General features: G+C 42.1%; 1 protein-coding gene across 1 annotated transcript in view; it reads left to right on the top strand.

Moving 5' to 3' along the window:
- Positions 1 to 24,808, top strand: part of LOC144797638 (acyl-coenzyme A thioesterase THEM4-like) — a 121,746-nt gene extending 96,938 nt beyond the window's left edge. Inside the window, exons 5-6 of the mRNA XM_078668332.1 lie at positions 15,174 to 15,298; positions 23,260 to 24,808. Coding sequence (XP_078524458.1) covers positions 15,174 to 15,298; positions 23,260 to 23,321 — 187 coding nt within the window. The 3' untranslated portion in view covers positions 23,322 to 24,808. The remainder of the gene's footprint in view (positions 1 to 15,173; positions 15,299 to 23,259) is intronic.
- Positions 24,809 to 25,159: the final 351 nt, after the last annotated feature.

The raw sequence follows: 25,159 nt of genomic DNA, 5'->3' as shown, positions 1-25,159 counted from the left end.
ATAACAGATTCACTTGTAATCTCCCTTACCAAACTAACCTCAACCCATCTAGAATACAAATCCAATAAAACCAACATAAAAGGAGTTTGATGCTCACCATGTAAAGGCCCCACAATATCAATTGCGATTTCATCCCAAGGGGACCTAGGCAACCTCCTGCAAACCATTGGAGAAGACCTAGTCCTCAAAACTTTATCACTCGCCTGACAAGAAGAGCAATCTCTAACAGTGCGTTCCACCAACAAATCGATACCAGGCCACCAGAAATCCATTCGTATGCGTTCTTTCGTCTTTGAAATACCCAAGTGTCCCTCATGAGACATGTCCACCAGCACACTTCTGAGATTAACTGGAGGGACTAACCTAGTACCTCTCATGAGTAAACCATCTACCACTGCCAACTCATCAGCAATCAAAGACCAAGGTTTCTTTAAAGAACGAGACCTACCACCTTCCAACAATTTAATGACTTCCTTCAAATCCTCATCCTTACTCAGCTCATCTCTCCAAGCATCTTCCTTCACCGCCCCCAAGGTAACATCACACACCTTTAATTCACTCTCAAAATCGTCTGTTAAAGCTTCCTCAACATTGTCTACAACATCCACCAGCCTAGACAGGCAATCTGCTGAGACATTAGTTTTTCCTGGGATATACTCGAACCTGAACACAAACTCCTGCAAAGAAATTACCCATCTCCTTATTCTTGCCGAGATGGAGTCTAACCCCCTTTTTTTCAAACACTTCCTTTAGTGGTTTGTGATCAGACCTGACGGTAAAAGAGGAACCCCAAACAAACTTCCTGAATTTATTCACAGCCCAATATATACCTAGCGCCTCTTTCTCTATGACAGAGTAATTCAACTCTGCTCCCTTCAAACATCTCGAAGCACAAGCTATCAAGACCTCCTTGTCTTTCCTCACCTGTAACAACAAAGCACCCAGACCCTTACTGCTAGCATCTGTTACAATAAACGTCGGATCCCCTGGAACAAACGCCTGTAAATTTGGTGCATTCCTCAGATCCATCTTCACCTGATCAAACTCTCTGCTGCACTCCTCAGTCCAATTAAACACAACATTTTTACACATGATTTTCCTCAGATTGACAGTCTTATCTGCGAAGTTTCTGACAAACTTATTGTAAAATTCTGCCATGCCCAAAAATGATGAAACCTCTTCTTTTGAACATGGTTCCTTCAATTTTTCAATAGTTTCTACAAGATCCTTCTTTGGAGATATGCCCTTCCTTGAAATGTGGTGGCCCAAATAATCTAGCTCATTGACACCAAACTTGCACTTGCTCTGACGCAGAGTTAAACCAACTTCCAACATTTTCTTCAACACCAGGCAAACTCTCTCATCATGTTCCTGTTCATTCTTACCAGAAATGAGAACATCATCCTGATAACATCTTACCCCCGGTATTCCTTTGAACAGGTCTTCCATAATTCTCTGGAATACCGAGGCAGCTGAAACCAGCCCAAAAGGCATTCTTAAGAACTTGAATGCACCCATAGGTGTAATGAAACTAGTAAGCTCTTGACACTCCTTTTTTAACGGAACTTGGTGATAGGCCGAAGCCATATCTAAGGTGGTGAAATAGCATGCACCATCTAATGTAGAAACCAACTCCTCTATGTTTGGCAAAGGGTACTTGTCAACTATCACCTCTTTATTTAAAACACGAAGGTCAACACACAGCCGAATCTCATTATTAGGCTTTCTCGCGACCACAATTGGTGCGAGCCACTCAGTAGCTTCTACTGGTTGTATAACCCCAGTTGCCAACAACTTCTCAATTTCTTTACCCACGGCATCCTGTACACAAATTGGAATGCGTCTTACTTTAGCAGCCACAGGCACCATACCCAACTTCAGTTTGATGTTGTGATTGTACCCCTTTATACATCCCAGTTTTTCACTGAATAACTCTTTGAAGTTCTTTACGAACTTGTTCTCCACATTGTCTACAGCCTGTACTTGAATAACAGGATGAGCATTTGGATTGAGGCTTACACCCAACCTTGCCTGATGAGACCAACTCAACAAGTTGTCCCCCCTGTTTACCACATAAACTTTTGCTTCTGTGTACCTCCCCTTATATTCAATGCAGTCAAAAAAGTAACCCATTATTTTTATGGGATGTTCTTGATAACCTGTTGGTCTTATATCTGGTTTACACAAAGACTTTTCCTTTCCAAACACATTTTCAAACACCTCGTTTGAAATAAAAGTAACATGTGAGCATGAATCAAATTTCATCAACACACTTGCTTTCCCAATCAACACATAATCAGAAGGATGCTCAACGACATCATCATTAATCTGAAAGCTAACCAATTTAGTCTCAGTCTTCGTATCTCTCCCAACTCTTGTTCTGCAATTTTTACCAATGTGTCCCTTTCTACCACACACATTGCAATAGAATTTAAGAGCAGGACACTCTCTCGCATTAGCCATATGTCCATATCTCCCACATCTATAACAAGTTCCTTGAAAAGGAGTTGTGAACTTCCTACTTGTCTGTATTTTAGAAGCACCACCATCAACCTCCCCTTTCAACTTTTCCTCCACACACACTTCTTTTTTTTTCTTCTCATCCTCTCTCTTCACAGCCTGACACACCACTTCCTGCGTTGAAGAACTACTTGACTTGTCCTCCTTTTTTTCCTTGCTTAGTTCTCCAACGCATTTTAACATGTGCTCAACCCTTTTTTGCAATGCCTACCACCTCTTCCAATGCAGGTTCATCCTTTAGCCACAACTCTTCCCTTATCTTATCACTCACACATCTCAAAACAAACTGATCTCTAATTCGTTCTTCCACCAAACCCCCAAACTTGCAACTTGAAGCTAACTTTCTTAGTGCAGTAATGTACTCCTCAACACTCTCTTCCTTACCCTGCTCCCGTTACCCGAAATAGTACCTTTCCATGATTGTACTCACTTTAGGAAGATAATGTAAATCCAACTGCCTAGCACACACCTCATACTCATTCAATCCTCTTTGTTCTGCTTGAGGAATGACTGGAAGAGTCTCCAAAATCTCCTGGCCTTCTCCGCCCAAACAATGCATCAATAAAGCCTGCTTCCTTTCACCACTCAAAATTGCACCACATTCCCTTGCGTAATTTTCAAATATTTTTTTCCATTTTTTCCACCTAATGAGTGGTTCTCCTGGTTCCATCAGAAAGAAGGGGGGTGCAGTTACATTCTGCATTTTACTGCCCAAGCTCCACTCAACACTCTTACTCTTATTCCACTTTTTAACCACAAACAACAATGATCCCCCACCCTTCCCTCAAAGGTGGGCCTATCACCGTCGACAGGCTTCAAGTTCCACAGTGTAGAACTTAAAAAAATGAGTCTGGTTTTCCTTTTCGGCAGTTCTCAGTACTACTCCAAGTTCGAGTCACTTACTCCATCCACCTTGCTCTCACAACTTTTCTCTTCTTCCAGTTTTCATTCGCTTTCCTTGCAACAGGTCCTTCTGTCCTCCTTCACCATTGAGGATGAAACCCTTTTAATGTCTCACTCCAAACTGTTGTTTCACCGGATGCAATCCTCTTGAAATATCAGAAAAACGAAAAAAAAACGATAAAAAAAATCCAAGATGGCCGCCACTAATCCATCACAAACAAACAGTCTTGTTTCCAAAGTGAATTGGGCTTTCTTTTCCTCTTTTTCCCAAACCAAGTCAAAATGGCCGCCACAACATTAAATGTTTCTTTCTTTGGCTATTCGAGCTTGTTTTTTTTTATTCTTGAAACTTGCCCATTCCAAGATGTCCGCCACCTTTTCTTCAAACCAATAGACTTTTTTCTAAGGGAAATCACCCTCGAAAACTGGTGTCAGTTACAAACTTCGTTTTTTTCTTAATTTCTTCCAAAAATCATTGTAAAAGTCTACCTTTGCCGATTTTCGTCGCGTTTTCGACGTTCTCCACCTCCTTCACTGCGTTTTCTTCGCTGGGTGACAGCTGTACCATGGAGATGTTGATCAATCTTCCTTCATCGACATACCAGTCACGTGAGGTTTTCTCTTAGTATTTAGCTAATCTCCTGTTGTTGAGGCTGTCCTGCACGAGTAGATCCCATCCACAAGCGTCGCCAGTGTAATAATGTGGAATATACACAGTATTGTGTCCAATAGGTTATATTTATTCAGCCCCAGCCAACAGTCAGCTCACAACTGACAATCCTGGAATGACCAGTTATGGGAACCTTGGTGTCATGTGGTTCCAAGCACAAGGTTCCAACATGGAACCAGAATACAGAGGAAGACAGGTCATCACAGGTACCCCAGTATCCAATCTGGAGTGTACCTAAGTACATGCATAACATTTTAAAGGAGAAAGCAGATAGACTGGGGTCTTGATTAGCAGGATCCCAGTCAGACTAGTCAAAAACAGTGTGACATCAAACAAAAAGTGAGGCTAACCATAAGAAGCAGATCCTACTTTCCTACAATTTATAATCGAAAGGAAGAAACCAGGTGTCCTGCAGAAAGTTACCGCCTAGACGTTCATATCTGCCTTCTTGAAAGTGTTTCAGACAAGACAAGAAATGAAAAGCAGAAATCCTGAAAGAAATGAAACCATGGACTAACCATGTATCTGAAGGTGTTTCAGCTACAGTTTAGGGCATTTTCTGTACATTGCATATTCAGCATAGGATAAGTTGCCTGTTTCTTTGCCTTGCCCTGTTGCATAGTTATAAGGCAAAAACAGTTCTGTTGCATTTAGATATTTCCATGGCACTCGGTTTGTTTTTAAACAATGCAATGTCCAACTCATTTGCAGAATTGATCTTAACTGACTTTGACCATATAAAAGGGCAGACATGTCATTTTGTATATTATCAAATGCAGATGACACAATGTAATTCAATGAATAAATACGAGTAAACAATGTGGTCATGCCATTTTCGTCAACAGCTAATGCTTTTTCAAACTTTTTCTTATCAGTTTGTCGCAACTTTTCAGCAGCTTCTTGTTGTCAGATCCAGTCTGATGCCTGGGGATAATTCTAAGGTAATGAATCTGCAGCAGTGTAGTATGCCAGACTTGGCTTCCGTGCTCACCTTGCCACTGGATTCAAGCTAGACTGGCTGATGAGGGGTGTTACCCCGTTCCCGTCCCAGGATGCTGGTTTCCGGTCCAGGGAGAACCTGGCCTGATAGTTTGGGCTGGACTCCTCCCATGAGGAACAGGGTCAAGACTGATTTGCATATGGTTGGGCCTGAACTTGGGTGGCAAAGTGAGCAGAAGAACAATGATAGGTTTAACCCAGATCTAATAGTGACTGGGGGTGAGTGTCTGAAAAGTGATATTGCTCCCTTCATCATCTTATTGTGTTGGCTTAGTTAGCAGGGTATGCCCAGACGTGGGTTCCTTGCCCACTTTGCCACTGGATTCAAGCTAGCCTGACTGATGCGGGGTGTTACCTTGAAACCAGTCCCAGGATGCTTGTTTCTGGTCCAGGGAGGAACTGGCCTTGCAGTCGGACTGGACTGTTCCCATGGGAACAGGGTTAAGACTGATTTGCATATGGTTGGATCTGAACTGGGGTGGTGAAGTGAGCCGAACAAGGATGAAGGATTTAATCCAAATCTAATAGTGACTGGAGGTGAGTGTCTGAAAGGTTTCATCGCTCCGTCCATCATCTTATTGTGTTTGCTTCACACAAAAGGCTGCAGCCTGGGTAGGAAAGCCGGGCCACCTGTGCACTTTTTTCCTACTCTACAGTGAGAATTTGGTATAAATATTGAACCTCAGACATAAACACTACAGTACACTTCTGGAACTGTGGATACTCTGCCAGAAAGAAGGACTGTTGTGCTGCTGAAAGGACTGCCGCTCTGCTGAACTGCTGACCTGAAGGACCTGCTGCCCTGCTGTGCTGACCTGCTGCCCTCCTGCCTGCCTGGCTGAGAAGGCCTGGACCTGCATCTCTTGAACACAGAACCCCAGAGTGACTCCAAGAGCTGGTAGACTGGCCTTCTGATCTGAAGCCTCTGGGCCATAACAGGCTTCCAACAACGCTGCACCTGGACTCTGCAATAAGTGAGTCTACCTTGCAAAGTGGTGCCACACCCATTCTGGACCTTTCAAAGTGGGCCTAAGGTGATTTACCAGCCTTTGTGCACCCAGAAGGACCAAAGGATCTCCTTTGCTGTGCGGCACAACCCCGAGCCGAACTGATGCATCTCCGCTGCTGCGTGGATCGCACTCATTGCAAAGACCTGGATCGCCTCCACAGCTTCGTCGGAACTGCCGCTGCACAATACTTTCTTTCACTATTTTTGAAGAAATGCAACTGCGAGTGACCCACAATTAAATCCATATCCTTTCCTGTATAGTTATTTTGTGCAATGGTGTTTGAATATCCTCTTGGAGGAACCCAGTTGTAAGTTAGCTCTGCATATCGGAGTCGGAGAGTTGCTGGGGCAGGAAGGTGGATGAGGAGAAGTTATTTTTCTTTAATTACCTTTTTTAAACAGGTTGTAGAATTTGTATCTGTGGCTGTGGCCCACTTGTCGTTAGTTAGGTATTCCAAAGGTTGTGGACATTTACTCCACGCAAACTTGAAAGCTGTGTACTGGAGGAATTTTAGATAAATTGTAGTCGCTTAGGAGAAGAAATGCACCTTGTGGAGGCCGCGTCTGAGAAGCACCCGTCTCCTTACCTGTACTGTTCTCCCAAGGTTACCTCACTCTGACAGGTAATTGAGGCCACTGTTAAATAGAACATTGTCTTCATGCTTGAGAACCTCTAAACGTCTTTATCTTTTCTAAGCCAATTGAATTTTCAGTGGCACTTTGTATTTCCATTTTTTCTTTGGTATGGGAATCAAAAAGATGGAACCAGAAAACTGAGGCCAACAATACTTTGATGCTCTTTGTTGACCCTCCCTTGTCAAACATAATATATATTGCTGGAGCTGCACCATGACCTATGAGTCTAATGGCTGCCTCTTCCATATCCACTGAAGCCCTGATGAAGTAATTAGCCAGTTGACAACTGACTAACCAAAACTTGTGTTTCTGCTATGTACTGAGCAGATTAAAATTGAATCAAATTAACTAGTTTATTCTATTAAAACCTATCATGGCAGCAAATCCTCTACTTTACTTGTCTAGTGGTCCTACTCTGCCTGCTCCTTAAACAAAAGTATTTCTTCTAACACCAGAACTTAACATGAAAATCGCCCACTGACAAAAATGAGTCCTCGTCGGAGATGATTTGTTCCCGAAGTAGCTGATCAGTCATTAAATGTTTCTGGTGTAAACAACCGCTTTATTTTTGCTTTCAAAATACCTTTCATCAAAAGGACTTTGGCCCTGGAAACTGCAAGTTGTTAAATATATAACAGGATGGAGGGACATGGGAGGACTAGTGATGTGCATATTCTTTCCTTTTGGTGCTTGACCTATGTCCTTAAAATGTGAAAGAATTGTGAAAGTTATTCAAGTTCCAGTGATCGTTTTCTTCCTGCACTCCTGCCAGTTTCATCATACCTACCCCTAGAAACATTGATCTGTCTGGGGTGTAGTGACATTTCTACATTCGGTTGATTTTGCAGCTGTCAGGAAAGAAAGGGACCCTGGACTTTGAGCTGCTCGTCAGTCAAGCACCTAGTTCTAGACCTTGCCTTGATGTTTATAATGAAACTATGAGACTGCCGGCAAGCCTCAACTTGACATTGAAATTTGGGGGACGTTTGATCTGTACAGCTCGCCCCAGGAGTTTGGAAATAGTTGTAGAACCTCTGATCACTTTAGAAGTTACATCAATAGGTTGTCCAAGCTGTCTTATACCACTATAGAATAACATTTTTAAATAGATTCTGCTCTTCTAGGCTTCCCACCAAGGGCCTGATGTAAGGAATTTCCATACTCAATAATGGTAACATATTGTTCACCAAATGTATTTATTTTTTCTAATTTTTTTTGCTCATGGAAATCAATATTGCAAACCAGCCTATGTATTAATGGGTCTGTTCACAAAATTCTGAATTTTAGTGTGTCGCAATCCAATCTAACTCCTCAATATTCATGAGGTATGTATAGTGTTGGTGCAGCAATAAACTCAAGGCTGCAGGCAAGTTACCTCATTCTTTAATGAAACCTGGGTACAGTGCAGGCATGCTCCACCTATGTTTTTGAATCTAAATTGCCTTAACATTTAATTATCTCATAGAATACATGCGTCTGCATTCTAAGAGTGACATCACAAAGAAAGGTGACATCAACTAAGTATGATCGACACATCACATCTTCCCCTTTTACGTTGAACAATTAATATTTCCCCTGAATAAACTATGCAGCTAGCTAAAACTAAAACATTAATTAACACATGCACAGTATTACATTATGTGAATATCAAACATTAGGTAAGACCATTACATTATTACCATAATAGAAGTTTGGAGTTTTCCTCTTTGAGATCTTAGATTCCTAAACAATAAAATCATTCAGATGCCTCAGACACTTAATATTGTGAGCACATGTACTTTGAACCACAACATCTCAAGTTGAACTTGACCACTCATCTCTGAACTCATCGCCCATCCTTTCACCAGTTTATATCTTTCAGCTTCTCTCTACTTCATGCACACACTTATTTTCCTCTTCACCCAACCAAGTTTACCTTCGCTTACCACTGCAATCAGAATCCAACAGACTATGTTCAACACACACTGACTGCTTCCTGCAATGCTGCTCGTGTGTTGAAAGCTTATCACTGAGCTTAGATGAGTTAAGACACATTTCCCTAACCTGTAATGGTTTAGAAAAGGCATTAACACCTTTTCTAGTCCTTCCCCGTTTCTTTGCACTTACCATTCACTAACCTCCAAAAATGCACTCTTTGAACCATCTCCTGTACCATGGGTTTGTTTATAACTTTCCTGTGCCTTACCAATATTTCCAATCACCACAAATGGTTATCACTCTTTCAATCTAATCACTTGATGAGGACACTCAGAAATATCAAACCATTCCTTCTACAAACCGATTTCAAGCAGGTGGTCCAAGCACTTGTCTTGCCGAGGCTTGACTACAGCAGCGCTACGCTCTGTGGCCTTCCCAAATACATTCTGGCTCCACTAAGGGCATCACTGAACGCTGCGGCCAGATTGGTGACTGGTACCAAACAAAATGAGCACATATCCCCAGTCCTAAAATCTCTTAAATGGTGCCCTACAAAGCTCAAATTCAGTCAAAGATTGCCGTTCTGGCGCACAAAGCTCTGCATCTCAAAACGCCCAGGTACCTAGCGCAAAAGCTTGAATTATCCTGTGGTGGTAGAGCCTCAAGAAGCGCTAACACTTTCCTCCTGCAACCACTCCTCCTTAGCAAAAAGATAACTTGTCACCGAGCCTTCTCTGGCGCTGCCCCAAAGATATGGAATTCTCTTCCACCGGAAGTATGCAGAATCTCCTCAATTACTGCTTTCAAACTGGAAGCCAAAAGATTCCTAATGAATACATTCTTACCTTAATTGGGCTAGGTTCACCTCCTTGAAGCCATTGATCCTACATCCATTGTACCAACACTTGATGCTGCTATATGCCTGTTTACTGTATTACTCTTCCGGTCTAATTTGCCTTGTAATTATGCGATTTTTCCTGTTTTTGTATTCTTACCTGATGTCGACATTGCTTTTATGTCCTTCTGAAATGAAGTATCTTCCAGAGTCAGGAGGATGTTAATTGATGATTTATTATGGAGACAGATAAAACACATCTATCATATCAACCTGGGTTGTAACTGTCATCTCATGGAATCCGGAGCACAGCAGTGTTCCTGATTCCATGTATGACACACAACACCACACATTCCCCTTCGTAATAAAACACTTATAAAAACACCAAGAATCACTTTATAACAAGAACTAGCAAATATTACATTTCAAGAAGTTATGAAAAGAAAGAAATATATAAATACTATTATCTGATAAGCAACATATAAGTTTCTCAAATTGAATTACTTATAAAGGTGATAGTCTTTTGACCATACTGGAACATGACATTTTCTTTGTTCACGATGAACTAGTACATTGTCTTTGGTGGAGCAGGAAGACTTAACTTCTGGAGAACAATGAAGAGTTGTTGAACCTGAGAACTTCCTCCAATTACTTGCATTATTGGAAGACTTCAAACCAGAAAAAACCTTAAACTCTGGAAACACATCCTTGGGCCATAACCATCTGGGAACCTTAACAACCCTAGATAAGTTCCACACATTTCCATCTGAAAGTTCGACAACTTGCCTTCCTACACGCGTGACCATCAAAGGCTTGGAATACCGAGACTCACCAGATTTGATATTCCTGCATTTCTTGACACGAACCCAATCATTGACACTGAACTGAGAATAACCACCACAAGGAGCACTATCGACGTCAACAGATTTCCTAGAGCCAAGTATTTTCATCCATGGTTGAGATAGGTTAGAACAACACCTCCTCCCTCTCATCTTTTCAAAAGGAGATACATCTCCCATGCTCTTGGGTGTGTTTCTATAACACCACAGAATTTCGCTAATGGTTTGTTTGTAATCTTTTCCATTTTGTAAGGCAAGTTGAAGACCTTCTTTAAATACTCTAATCCACCTTTCTACGATGCCGTTACTTTTCGGATAATACACTGACACGCGTCTATGCCTTATACCATGACGCTCCATAAACTCTTTCATCTCCGAGGATACAAATTGCACCCCATTGTCAGTAGTAATTGATTCTGGAAAACTCTCCCTTTCAAACACTTCGTTTAAGAACTTGATCACAACACTGGATGTTATATTGGTCACTATCTTTACCTCAGGCCACTGAGATAATTGGTCTACCAAAATTATTGCGTACATTACACTTTTGTTAAATGACAAAGGACCAGCAATATCCAATGACACACTTTCCCATACACGTGAAGGTCTAGAAATGGGAATTAATTCACACTTAATATGTTTTTGAGTTTTATCACTTAAACAGCAATCTAGACAGTCTCTAACCTGACGTTCTATGCATTTGTCCATTGCTGGCCACCAGAATTCACTCCTTATCCTTCTCTTCATGGATGTCATCCCAGGATGACCTTCGTGAGCCATGTCTAAAATCTTGGATTGTAAGTCATGAGGAACCACTAATTGTTGACCTCTAACCAAAACATCCCCTACAACGGATAATTCTTGAGCAACATGAAAGAAAGGGAGAAATTCATCAGACAACAACTCTTTGCGAGGCCATTGTGTTTTTACAAATTTGCTCACATCACCAATAATTGAATCATTATCACACGTTGACTTCCATGCATCCTCATCAATACAACCTTTGGAGACTTCACATATAGACACTACGTTATCTTCATCCTTATCTTCTTCCACAACATTGTCATCGGGCACAGGCAACCTAGATAAACAGTCAGCTAAGACATTTCTAATGCCAGGGATATATTCTACTTTAAAATGAAAGTCTTGAAGCTTGTACTGCCATCTGGCAATTCTTGAAGTTGCTTTACCACATCCCTTGGTAGTGAATAAGTCCACCAACGGACGATGGTCAGACCATAGCTTAAACTCAGTGCCATACACATACTTCCGGAAGTATTCAATGCCCCACCAGCAAGCTAGAGCCTCCTTTTCTAGTGTGGAATACTTGCTTTCAGCATCCCTCAAAGGACGAGATGCGAACCCAATCGCCACTAACTGACCCTTTTGACGTTGCATCAATACTGCACCAACACCTACATTACTTGCATCAGTGATAATTAGTGAACTGTTAGCAGTATTAAACGTTGCTAATGCAGGTGCAGATATGATATTCTTTTTTAGCAACAAGAATTCTTTTTTGCAATTGTCATCCCAAATAAATTGAACATTTTTTTTCATCAAGTTTCTCATGTTTACAGTCTTGTCGGAAAACAGGGGAATAAACTTTGAATAATATTCTGCAAGCCCTAAGAATGATCTGAGCTGATCCTTGTCAACAGGGTCTGGAGCTAATTCTATGGCCTTGACCAAATTCATTTTCGGGGAAATGCCCTCTTTACTTATGGTGTGACCCAAATAGTCTACAGAGGATACACCAAATTTACATTTTTCTTTCGTAAGTGTTAGACCACTTTCTTGTAATACACATAAAACTTTATACAGAATTTCGGAATGATCAGATTGATTGGATGCAAAAATTAAAATGTCATCCTGGAAATATAAGACATTGACGAAGTCTTTAAAAAGATTATGCATGATCCTTTGAAAAACGGAAGATGCTGATATTAGGCCAAACGGCATCCTCTTGTATCTAAAGGCACCTTCCGATGTGATGAAGGATGTCAAATGCTTACTATCTTTGTGTAATGCTATCTGATGATAAGCATTTGACAAGTCCAAAGTGGAGAAAATTGATGCCCCTTTCAACTTTGTGAACATTTCATTAATATTAGGGAGAGGATGTCTGTCTACCCAAACATTTCCATTTAAATCCCTCAAATCCACACAGAGTCTTACTTTGCCGTTGGGCTTGTGAGCGACAACGACTGGGGATAACCAAACAGAGGATTCTATCTCTTCAATGACGTCTAGATCCCATCCTCGTCGCCAGTGAAATGAAGTATCTTCCAGAGTCAGGAGGATGTTAATTGATGATTTATTATGGAGACAGATAAAACACATCTATCATATCAACCTGGGTTGTAACTGTCATCTCATGGAATCCGGAGCACAGCAGTGTTCCTGATTCCATGTATGACACACAACACCACACATTCCTTCCATCCTTTTTGTAAAGCGCTCTCATATCCTTCGGGATCTTGTTCGCACTAGTAAAACTTTATGAATAAAAATAAAATAAATAAACCTTGACCCTAACAAACAGTCCAAGTTATAATTTGTAAATGGAACTTGCCCTCTAATGATAGTAAATAACTATACACTGTGACCGTACAAGTGATGCTGGACATTCATACATTTTTTCCTACCTCCATTCTCCAATCTTTCCTTCTACTTCTCGCCATCTGTTAAATACCTTCCATGAAACTGTTAAATCTCTCCACTTTAGTGTTTCCTTCGGGATGTTAAACTGACGTGAATTTGGGCTGAATTCTATTGTGCATTAACATTGTTCTACTCCTTCTGCTTTAAATTGGGCACCGTTATTCATAATCATCTTCTTATTAGGTAAATCTTCCCTTAAGAAGTTCCCATCCATAAAACCACAGCACTTGCATCACAACACCGCACAAAATGTATTTTTGGCTCTTGGAAGGATAATCCATAACAACCAAAAGATAAATGTACTTTTCATCTTCATCCACAATTGGTCCTATGCTATCTATACCTAACACATCCCAGGCCATCTCAGTATCAGGAACGGGACATAAAGGAGGCTTTAAGATGATCTGTGACTTACCTGCATTAGAACAATTAAAGGATTATCTCACCACCCTTTCAATTTCAGTATCCATTCCGGGCCACCAAAAAACATCCTTTACTCTTCTCATACTCTTGACAGTACCAAGAGGACCCTTGTCACATAATTGTACAAACCTAGTCCTCAAATTCTTTTGTTGAATAATTCTAGAACCTCTGATCAACATTGCATTCATTCACCCCATAAGTTACACACATTCCTTTTTAATGAATCTTTCTCCAGCCACCCATTCATGACTCCTAACTTGAACAGTTTAAGATCTTCATCAGGCTAATTGGCTACACACCACGTCTTCTCAGTAATAGCGCCCCTCCCTTCAACACTCATCCATGCAACATTAAATTCATCTCACAAATCCTTAGGGACTTCAATTAATGGTAAAGGAAGTCTGCCTGATCTGTCTGAATCAGAGGAAAATGTAATTAAAATGGCCTCCATCAGGGGGTCTTAACGTGTGACCTGTGTAGGAGCACCTCACAACAAAACTCACACAACACCTGCAAAGCATGTCTGCCAAACCTTCCTCCTTCACAGCCAATCAATTCAAGATTAAAGCACCATAGGGCTCCAAAACGGTGAGGAAGCTGATGTGGCACACAGCAACCACTAACTGCAGGTAATCCAACGTGGGAACCAGCCCAGTATTCAGCTTCGTCAAGCTTGTTCCCAAACTCTTGTAGTGTTGGTGCAGCAGTGAATCCAAGACTGCAGGCAAGTTACTTCATTCTTTATTGAATACTGGGCACAGTATAACCATGCTCCATTGAAGCTTCTGAGTCTACTCTGTCTTAACATTCAGTTGCCTCACTCTAAATACAGGCGCTTACATTCTAAGAGGGACCTCACTAAGGAAAGTGACATCAACTTTGAATGATGGCTCAACAGTATTTTGCTAAATGAGACTCTGGGTGATTGGATGACATCACAGGGATGGTGGTCTCCTTGAGTCAGCAGACAAAAATGTCCATGTGTGCATTTTAATAAAGTAAACTTTTTTTCAGAATTCAACCCATGGCAGATACAAAAGCTGCATATAAAAAGAAAAAATTATATTTTCTTTAAAGTTTATTTGAGAGTTTGCAGTGGTCCTTTGAACCACTGCCTGGTCCCCCAAAAACTTTAAAATACATCCGCTAAGGGAAAGTGGTCCCCAAAGGATTTCATCTCTTTTGCGATTGTCCTACACACCCAACTCCGTGCCAAGAAATTGAAACATACCATAAGAAGTTTTTTAATGGAAGGAATACTCTGAGCACGCACCTTCCAAATAGTGATTTGGTATGCTGTTCTAAGCCCATTTTATGATTCAGTAACATGTTACCAAATTGCAAAGTGTTTTAGTAAATCTAAAAATCATTTTGTAATGGCAAATCCTGTGATTTTGCCCTTACTGAGTAACAAATGGGCTGGAAAAGATCTTATCCATCTCCAAAAAGCTGCCACATGTTTCTTGCTGCTTCAATACCCTGGTTGCTGTTTTCATCTAGTTGTTTGAGGTATGGTAGCATTATGGATTTCAGGCAGGACATGCACTTTGTCTCTTAATCATGCAAATCATCTATTGACAGATGTTGTATTCCATAATAATGTAACAATATCAATGTAATAAATGTGCATTACAAATAAAAAATTGGCCACAAATTGACTGCTTGAAGATGAAAGGCAAGCCCCCTGCTTCTTACATTTATTTTTTGTGGCCTTATTTCCATGTGTCTTTTGATACCTCTTATTTCCTTTTTTCCCAGCCCTATCCCTCTAGGCTCTGTGATCATGGTAGATGGCAAGTTAGAAAAAACTGAAGGGAAGAAGATCTTTCTCTCCTGTCAAGTCAAAAGTGCAGATGGCACCATCCTCCATAACGAGGCCAGTGGTAAGAAGGCAAGCAAGTTGCTCCTCTTCGCTATTTGCAGACTTTGAGGGTACCCTGGCCTGCCTCTGAAAGCTGATTGGTGTTTCAGCATACACACTTCCCCATGGTTCTCTTCACTTTCAACATTTGGTGCGAGGATAGTAGGAAGAGTACACTTATTCACACATCGGTCCATGATACACTTAGTGCAGATTATAAACTGGGATGAAGGATGGTTAGCACTGTTTGGAGCATTTCAAGAGGCTAGATGTGTGTGTGTGTTTTCTGTACAAGGGAGAAATTCACATTTTGAGAGAATTGCACTGCTTTTAGTGTAACAGGCCTTTCACCACTAATTGTACTTTTTGTGAATTGGTGTAAATCTGTCCAGTAGTTTTTGAGAAATGTAGGGTAAAAAATAATTGTATATTTAGACAGTTGGGTCCACAAGAGTCTCGAGAAAGTCTTGCAGGAGCGCCAATTTAAACGTGGACCATTCAGATTGGCCCCAGGAGCTGTATTACCTTTGGGCCCCCTTGCTCCAGTGGGAGTCAGACTTCCTTGAGAGTGAGTGCTCTGATTGGCTTCCAGCAACATGAGAAGAATGTTGCTGACAGCCATTACAGGACCCGAAGATTTAGTCCCCTGTTCTGAACTGTTATCAAACAAAATAATAAAAGCGGGCAGGTTGCAAATACCCTGCCCCCCTAGGTTGCCATGGAGAGGACCCAATGCGACCCACTTTGGGTCCAAAATAAAAAAAAACACCCCAGCAAAACATACAGCGATCGCGTGAGACTCTCGCGGGTTCGAAAAAACAAAAACAAAAACAAAATGAAGGCCCGTTTATCAATACCTGAAGAATGAATTGCTGAGACAGACGCCGTCTGGAGTTTGTCACCTTTGGCTCACAGCATATGTTCTATGTCAGCAGCGAGCAGTCTATGAGCCCTGTGAGCAGCGAAATACATATTCACGTAGTTGAATGACCACTGTAACGTGTGATGTGTTATGTCCATAGCACTCCATTTTGCCAGTGTGATGCTGGTAGTAAATGTGCTCCTGGTAATACCACAAACAGGTCAGCAGTCTTTGCTGCTGCCCTGTCCCAGCTCAAGGTGTTCACGAAGTAGGGAATGGAGAGAGATGGACAGACTGACTGAATTTGGAGGGTGCCAGAAACGTGGCAAGGCTGAGTTCAGGTAGTTAATTGACTGTAGTCTTTCTTTAATTCTTTATTCAGTTCATAAATTCAAACCATAAAAGCACATGTATGTAAAACATTTAAAAAAAAATAAAAACAGGGAAATATTACAAATAACAAGTTAACATCAGAGAGCTTCATCCTACAATCAGCTTCGGAGCCTAAGAGCCAAAGGCATCGGGTAAAGTGCAGAGTGTAAGCAAGATAATAAAGATCATGCATCACATTAACTAAAACAGCCCAGTTTATGCCACATTTATTACGTGACACTTTTCGCGTGGGGGGAGGGGGAGGGGGTACAGCCACAGACCAAAACTCTATAAAAGTTGGTTGTATGTCGTTACTACAAATTCCGTTGCAACGCATGCCTTTTCCACGCATGCGTTACAACGGAATTCGTTTTCCACGCATCACCTTTACCACGAATTTTCCTTTACCACGCATAGATTTACAACGATTTTCGTTGTAAATTTATGCATGGTGAGGGCATACTCGTTTTAAAGGTTATACCTCTCCCGTTACATGACACCGGCCCTCACTCCTTATTATTACCTCTGCCCTTAACCCTTAATCTTTTCTTTTTTTTTAAACTAAAATTCCCCTTACCTTTTTAACTCGTCTCCTCTTCATCTTCGTTTGTTACGTAGGTCACGTCGCTTGTACGTCGTAAAGAGGAAGCAGAAGTTTATTCCAGCTTCCTCTCTAACTACCTGATTGCTTGGGCATTTAAGGTTCGTTTTTGGGGGGGGAGACCCCCCCAACCCCCCTTTTTAATCCTACGCTTTATTTTTTATTTTTTTTGGGGGGGGGGGGAGACCCCCCAACCCCCCTTTTTTTTTTGCATTTACCACACATGCCTTTACTACGTATCTCGTAGTAAAGGTATGCGTGGTAAAGGCTGTCGTTGTAACCACGCATGCGTTGTAATGCATGCGTGGTAAATGTTTTCGTGGAAACGGCCTCGTTGTAATGGCCGTTTCCCATAAAAGTTACACTAAAAGAAAATCAGATCAGCTGCAACGATAGAGATTGTCTGCACTGGAAGGCACACTTCAAATAAATAGTAGTCACACTTAAATATACTTCCAGAAGTAAAGAAATAGAAGGGTCACAACATGCTTAGTAATCAATGCACCTTCGAGAAGAGGAATACAAAATCCTTTGGTAAAATAAAGATAAAATCATGCTGACCCGCTCCTCCCAGCATCCTTTGGGAAGTACAAATCAGGATTCCATCCAGCAAAAGCCCCAACAAACATTCCCAACGGAGTCTGTGAAAGTGCGACGATCTTCCGCGTCCCACGTGCACAAGCGGCAGGTACTGCCTTTCTTTGGGGTCAGAAAGTGGTGGCAGTGAACACGACAACCAAATTCACACCGTGCGTAGTAAGAATAATTTCATAGCCTCCAAATCAAGTAACACCTCTGCCCCTTCCAAGCGTTGTAAATAACAGGTACTACTATTAGCCAATGGAATGACTCTTAGTTTACAGAGTTCGTAAAGCGAGACGGAGATATTCTTGGCAGATTAATTTATAGAGGAAACTTTCTAATTGCTGCCTCACACTAGTGAGAAGGGACACCAAGAACAAAACATGCAATTGTGACAAACTGCACAGGAGGGCTGGCCTTGGACATGGGCGAGCTGTGCCCAGGCCTGGGGTGCCAATATTGCAAGGGGCGCAGCCTGACTTAATATCATGCAAACAGCAGCTCGCCCATCCGACTTGGTCTAAAGCGGGTCCCGTTAAAGACTTTGTAGTCAGACCTTAGTGTTTCTCAGTATAATTATTAGCTCCACATTAACCCCCTACCCGCCCATCTCCCATCTTCCTCACACCTCCTGCCACAGCAAGAACCCCCCCACAACAAACACCACATTTATATAGGAATACAGCATTCAGATAAAGCCCCAGGCTTTCAGTGCTTAATTGCGTACCATGACTTGCTCATCACAGAAATCCGCTGTCTCACAAACACAGAACGATGACGAAAGACACAAATGCAGATTCCAGGCACACCAGAGGCAACAACTGCAACAGACATCAGTGCTTAAGTTGGAAAAAGATAAGTGCCAGGACTCTCGTCAGAAGGCCACTGCAGCTTGCACCACACATTGCCCTGGCCAGTGCTGCCAATGATAGTAACAGCACAACTACTAACCATCACACTCCTACAAGAGTGACAATTCACTCTATTTCAGGCTTCGAAGCTAAAGGAATGGTTTGGCTGGCATGTAATAGTCATTTTTAATTTGCATTGAATTAACAATTAAGTGTTGTTGTGATCATCTCTAAATTAGCCAGACAGCACCGCCTTGTGGCAGAATGCCACAAGCGCTGGTGCTGACAATTAAGTGCCAGTGCGGAGCACCGGACACCACCGGCTCAAATTAAGCGCTGAGGCGGTTACAGATGTAAATGTTGCTGATATTGTTAGTGTTCATTCCAGGACTTCTGTCAGTGTCGCAGTTTGCAGATAAAGTACACAAAAATGTCCAGGAGATGACTGATGAAGGCAAGGGTCAGTCAGAGATTCAGAAGTATAAGCTGCACCAAACCTTCAATATAAACGAGGGGGTATGTACATCCCAGACAAGAACCTAATAAGTTTATATGATTCTATATGCTATGCTCGAAGTCCATTGGGTGCTGGACGGAACCTGTTACTGCTGGTGTTCGTGGAAGAGGACGTTTCGGGCCGTGACTATCATATCACGAGCCGGTTGCTGATATCAGATGGGGCACATTTCTCTCCACTAACGGGCAAACAGTGACCCTTCTTCCCGTAGGGCTTATTTGGGATATCACTAATGGACTTCGAGCATAGCATATAGAATCATATAAACTTATTAGGTTCTTGTCTGGGATGTACATACCCCGTCGTTTATATTGAAGGTTTGGTGCAGCTTATACTTCTGAATCTCTGACTGACCCATGCCTTCATCAGTCATCTCCTGGTCATTTCTTTGAGACTCTTGGATACCAGTATCACATATCCATCATCAAGACTAAAGATTGTGGTCCGGCACGACAACCTAATTCTTTAGGATTCACCAATACAACCTTTTGAATCAGAAACCGCCCTGAAGAAGTCCCAAGTTGGGACGAAACGCGTCGGCTGTACTATCTTTTCTACCACATTTTGGAATAAAAGAAATCAAAATTGAGGAACTCTACTCCTGTAATTATTATAGCTTGAATTTAATATATTCTTGTTATTGTGTTGTGCACCTGTGCTTTTTTGTATATTGTCAAAGTTCTTTCTGAACTAGCATTGTGATGGTGGGTGCCAACCAGTGTGCACACAAGTCCCTATGCTAATAGAAAGGGAATGTTATGATGAAGAGTTACTGAGGTTAGGTGCTGTGATCAAGAAGGTTCCACTGTCTCTTTTGTTTCAAGTACACAAAAATGTCCTTGATCTTCAGTACAGCCAGTGATTGATAGGTTGGGCGGGGTGTGGTAGTCCCGGACACTCGTTGTTCAGTTATATTTGCGCATCTGTACTGCACATATTTACAGCTTTTCGCATATGAAGATACAATGAATTGTCAAGGAACACACAGTATTTTAGTTAATTATAGAAGCCGGATTAGAGCACTTGTTTTCAGCTCGTAGGTCAGACTTCCAGCTCCATTCCACATCTTTACACTCAATATCACGTTCAATCCTAGAATAAATGGCTTATTTGATGCTGCAAAATATTCACGGGTCCTTCGTTGTTGATTCATGGGTACATTTGCTTGTTCCGTTAACCTAATGCAGGTGGGTGTTAAAAGGTGAAATCCAGAAAAGTATTTCAAACATCAAAAGAGCAACCAGGTATACTATTGACCTGGATAAAAGTTTGTTACCTTATAACCCACAACCTAATGAAAAGACGGGTGGAATTAGTCAGAGACACTGTGGAAATGAATCCTCATGCACCAACAGAGTCGGTGACTAGCTTCATCATTGGGTTCTTTTTTTTATAAAAGGCTGGTGAATTAGTGGCCATATGTGAAAATAGTGATTTAAAAGAAGATATAGCTGTTCCGTGAATACATTTTTAATAAAGGGACAGTACACCTTCGATAAAAACAAAGTGAAAACGGACAACTAATGGTTGAGTCAATTTGAACCAAAGTGTCCTATGTAAACATCGTGGTCAACATGTTTCTGCTCTCATTAGCTCATTGCGCTCAGCATTCATCAGGACCATAAACTATCCCACTCTGGTATGCGCACCCTAAGGCGCAAGCACTCTGTGGAGATAGGCAATCTATACATACAAACTCACGGAATTCCCGTGTAGACACTCCTTGATTTGTTAGGGGTCTTCAATCTGAAAAATAGAAAGTTATTCCAACATGACAGTTATCGTAGTTAACATATGAAACTACTACGCACAACAAATTCAAAAACTGAGTGTGTAAATGTTATGCTACCAGTCAATTATTCCAGGAAAAGACTTGGTATTAGAGTGTCAAGAAACAGATTCCACCAAGAGAACCATAACCGTCCAGTGAACAAGGTCGAGGGAAACGCATAACTATTTGCAACCCTCTCTAAGTTTTTTTTGGATCGTTTCAATCAACAACAAACACACAGCATATTGAGGACTGTGTAGTACTGTTATCTTTGTTAGTCCACCGGGTGATTCATTATTCGTAAGGCTATCTATATTAAGCGCTCTACCATTATTATCCTTCTGTGTTGAGGCCGTCACCCACTCTGGTGTCCGACATACAGAAGTTAAAAATTGTGAGCGTCCACAAGTAATAACCAACACCTAATACCATGGAAGATTAACTGTTAAAAAGAAACAGGAACTCACTGTCTGTGTAAGTTTGAATTTCAACCTGGGCTCGTGGCAGGGGAAACCTTCACGCCCGGAGTTTCTGTGCATCAAAAAGCAAAATAAAACAAACGGCATGCCGTCATCACTCGAGAGTCAAACGCTCAATAAATTTACATTCCCGTTTTAAATCAAACATCGTTTATGCTAAATATGCGACTGACGGGATGTAGCTTGGGGGTGCCACTTCCTGTTATCCAGGCGACTACCCACTGAGAAACCTACAGCGGTCACACCCACGGCCCGCACAATACTGACGTCGGGGACGGGGAGTGTTTTCTAACGCGTCATAGTGCACCACGTGACCAAAAACGAAACTCTGACTCTTAAAGGGCCACGCACCTCAGAGCTCGTTTGGTGCTTGACGCTCTGTAGTTTACCTAAGTAAGAAACATCCTTTAAAAGACAGCAATTCTTAATCATTCAAGAATTTATCAGAAAGAAACTAAAATCTCATGCTCAGTCCAAAATCGGAATTGATATTTACTTCTGTTCGTTAGTTTATAGAAAAGAGGTCTCCTTACTTTTTCTGTATACAAACTTTATTAACACACCCGTCCCTCACACGAGTGCATTTGCTTGTACCTTACAAACGGGTGTATTTAGCCACGGTCAAATGCCTTAGAAACCGGAGGAAAATCATATTATCCAACCGGCGAAACCAACCTCCTAAACCGTGCCAGAAGACAAAAGGCAGCTTAAATCATCCAAAAGGAATATTCTTGAAATCCAGAAAAGAGCAGCGCCCACTCCCTGAAATCCAGAGATACTTTGTGCCCTGGGTTCTCGCCAGTAAAGCACAAAACACATAAACTCACTAGTTATAGTTAACAGAGCTACCTATAACTTGCGCCTCCGCCATGCACTGCTTATGACCTCACATGTTAAATCACTCATTACAAGTTCGCTGACATTATTTATGACATCACTGATGACATCATCCAATGAGTGTGCTAGTTGTTTTATAGTTAACATAGTGGCGGGTAAGTACCATATTACGTTTCTACCAAATGTTGTACAGCTTGTGTCCAGCTAATGGGTGTGACTGTTTACAGAATGCATGTGCATTAAATGCATCATAGATGTGCAGTGTTGGGGACCGCGAGGGGAGCCTTAATGCCTCCACAGTCCCTGCCAGCTCCCTGAATCAAGCGGGAGCCGACATTGCTCATGCACGGAGGGAGAAGCAAAAAATGCTGCTCCCTGTGTTCGTGAGCAATTCTTTTATCTGTTGACAGTGGGCAGGAAACAGATGAAAAGTCCTTTTCCAGTCAGTGGGAGCAGTTTTCCTGCTCTCGCCTGCTGGGAGCAAACTTTCTGTTTGCTGTCACTTGGTGGGAACTGTCAAAGCTCCCAGCTAGCGACAGTAAACAACTTTTTACGGAGGGTGGGCACCTCGGGATATAGGGATCCGGCCCTGGGTGGTGGCGGTCCTAGTGCCATTAATGGTTCCATGAGGGTGGACCGGCATCTCCCATCCTCTGTTTTTGCAGTGCCTGCGCCGGGGAGGTGATGGTCCCCGGGGTCAAAAACGGCCAGGGAGAGGAACCAATTTGTTGAGTGTTGTAATCATAAGCTGGAAGAATGACTGCTATTCTCTCAAATATAACTAGTGACGCCAATCCTTGGCCTAGAATGCTGTTATCGCACACAGTCCACTTACTGTATCATACCCTTCAGCTTACAGAGACAAGTAGACATTAGATGAACTTCAGCATGCCAGATAGAATCAGTTCCACATTGACTTTTGTCAACGGCCCACGTTATTCTAAGAAAGAAGGTTCATGTAGTCTAGGATTCAAGGCTATCATTTAGTAGCATGCAAAGGGAGCTGAATAGTGAGTGGTCTGTGTGTCCCATTGGCAAACGTTCCTAATTTAACTCTTGAACTGATTGTCTTCTCTGTCCTTACACTTACTTTCTTTACTTCTCTTTCAAGCTCTGTTTATCCTACTCAGTTGGAAGAGGGGGGAGGACAGCCCCATGTCGCTGGATCCCTAGACTTCAGGAATGGTACCTAGAACTTCTGTTGTCTGCAGCCAGCATCAACTGGAAGAAAAAGAGAAAGAAATGTACTGTTTTGAAGTCGACAACCAGCCATGGACTCAACCTCCCTGCTGCTGCTGCACTTTGTTACTTTATTTTGGATTCAAATGTATTATGTCACCTAACCTTCCATGAGAGTTTTTATTTACACACTGCATATCAATTGAGAATCAACTTAGTTTATCTGTGGGTTTAGCTTGTTGAACAATTTAGCCTTTAGTACCCTCCCTGTTCATCCCTGCGTTTGCTTACCTGGTTGTGCCTAATAGTCAGGTGGTGGGTTTGTGCTTTGTGCTCGGGTTAACCCCTTCGCCCCAGCGCGATTTTTGCCACGGGGTGGCTGGTGAGCACGGCGCTGCTGTGCTCGTAACGGAACTATGCCGTCATGAGTCACGGGCGGCGTGTGCTCATGACGGGGTGGTTCCGTCACGGCCCCGCCCGCTCATTAATTCACCCCGCACAGGCGGTGAATTAATGCCGCGCGGGAGGAGTGTCAGCCGCACGACGGAACCACACCGTCATAAGCAGGCAACGGGTTAAACAAGTAGTGTCAGTGTAGATGTAAACACTAAGGGATCAGAAAGAGAGGAATGAAAGCTATGTTTTTTAACCCCATGCGTGCTGCCGTCGGCAGTTGGACGTCGCAAGCACTACCTCGCTGGTGCTGCGAACGTCCAATGGCCGACGCGTCCCGCCCGTTTTGCGGAAGTGCCAAACTGCCGCGAAATCGCGGCCGCGGCAGAGGGATTCATGATACAGTTGATATTCAGGTAATTGTGATGTCTCTCTTTTCCCTCCGTAGAAACGAACGCAATTATTATGTTTCACTCGTTTGAATTAATGCCACACAAAGGGAAAAATGGGTGTCCGCACATTTAACATTTTGATATAGTTCACACATTGGCAATGGCAAAATCTTCTTTGGGGTCTGTACATGGAAGGTTGGGATCACTTTGTCTTTTCCTGACTGGAGCATCCATATAGCCGGTTTGTGGAGCGTGGCTTCTGGAGCTGTGCATATTTTGTTCATAGCCAGGAAGCCTGAAATCAAAGAAAGTGTTCAATGAGTATTGTTATCGGTATTATTTTTTGGGATAGTAATTTTTCCTATTTCCAAAATGTTGAACATCATGTTTTATCAGTGTTTAAACCATTTTTATGTAAAAAAAAAAGTTGTATGTTTGTTTTTACACTTTTTCTAAGAATGTTTTTAGTACTGCTAGTATTTATTCATTGCGAGCAAACCTGCTGTAGCTAGCACTCTATCTTATTTATATTCCTATAAAGCAGGGTAACAACTGAGTTGAGATCAAGAAACTATTATTTGGTTTAGTCTCACACTTTTAGAATTATTGAAGAGAATAGCTCTAGTTGTCAAAGCCTTGTTATCTGAAATCACCATACTGAGAATTAGTTAATTACACCATTCCTTTGGATAAGCATTTTACTGTGCGTAGGATTTATAGCAGCACATAATGAAGATGGTCGTGTTCTTATTTAAGAATTTTGAATGACTTTTTTAGCATGCTTTTTATCGCCAGGTTAAAGTGTGACCTGCTTATTGGGCCCAGCCTGCCAGGCAGCGCAAGATGTCTGCTTGGAGAAGACCTATGGGTGTGCTTACCAAGAACTAAGGGGTCGATTATGAGTCTGGCGGTCCATGGACAGCCAGATTCATGGGGGCATGGTGGCGGCAGTCTCCCGCCCGCCCTATAACAATTAGGGCGGTCAGACTGCCATTTCCCCAATGCAGCTAGCAGGGAACTGCCGTTCCCTGGCAGTGTTGCGGCAGT

This window comes from Lissotriton helveticus, chromosome 12 (assembly GCF_964261635.1).
Source record: "Lissotriton helveticus chromosome 12, aLisHel1.1, whole genome shotgun sequence".
In the NCBI taxonomy this organism is placed as follows: Eukaryota; Metazoa; Chordata; class Amphibia; order Caudata; family Salamandridae; genus Lissotriton; species Lissotriton helveticus.
Note: the sequence above shows the minus strand (reverse complement) of the source record. Positions and strands in the feature narration are given on the sequence as shown.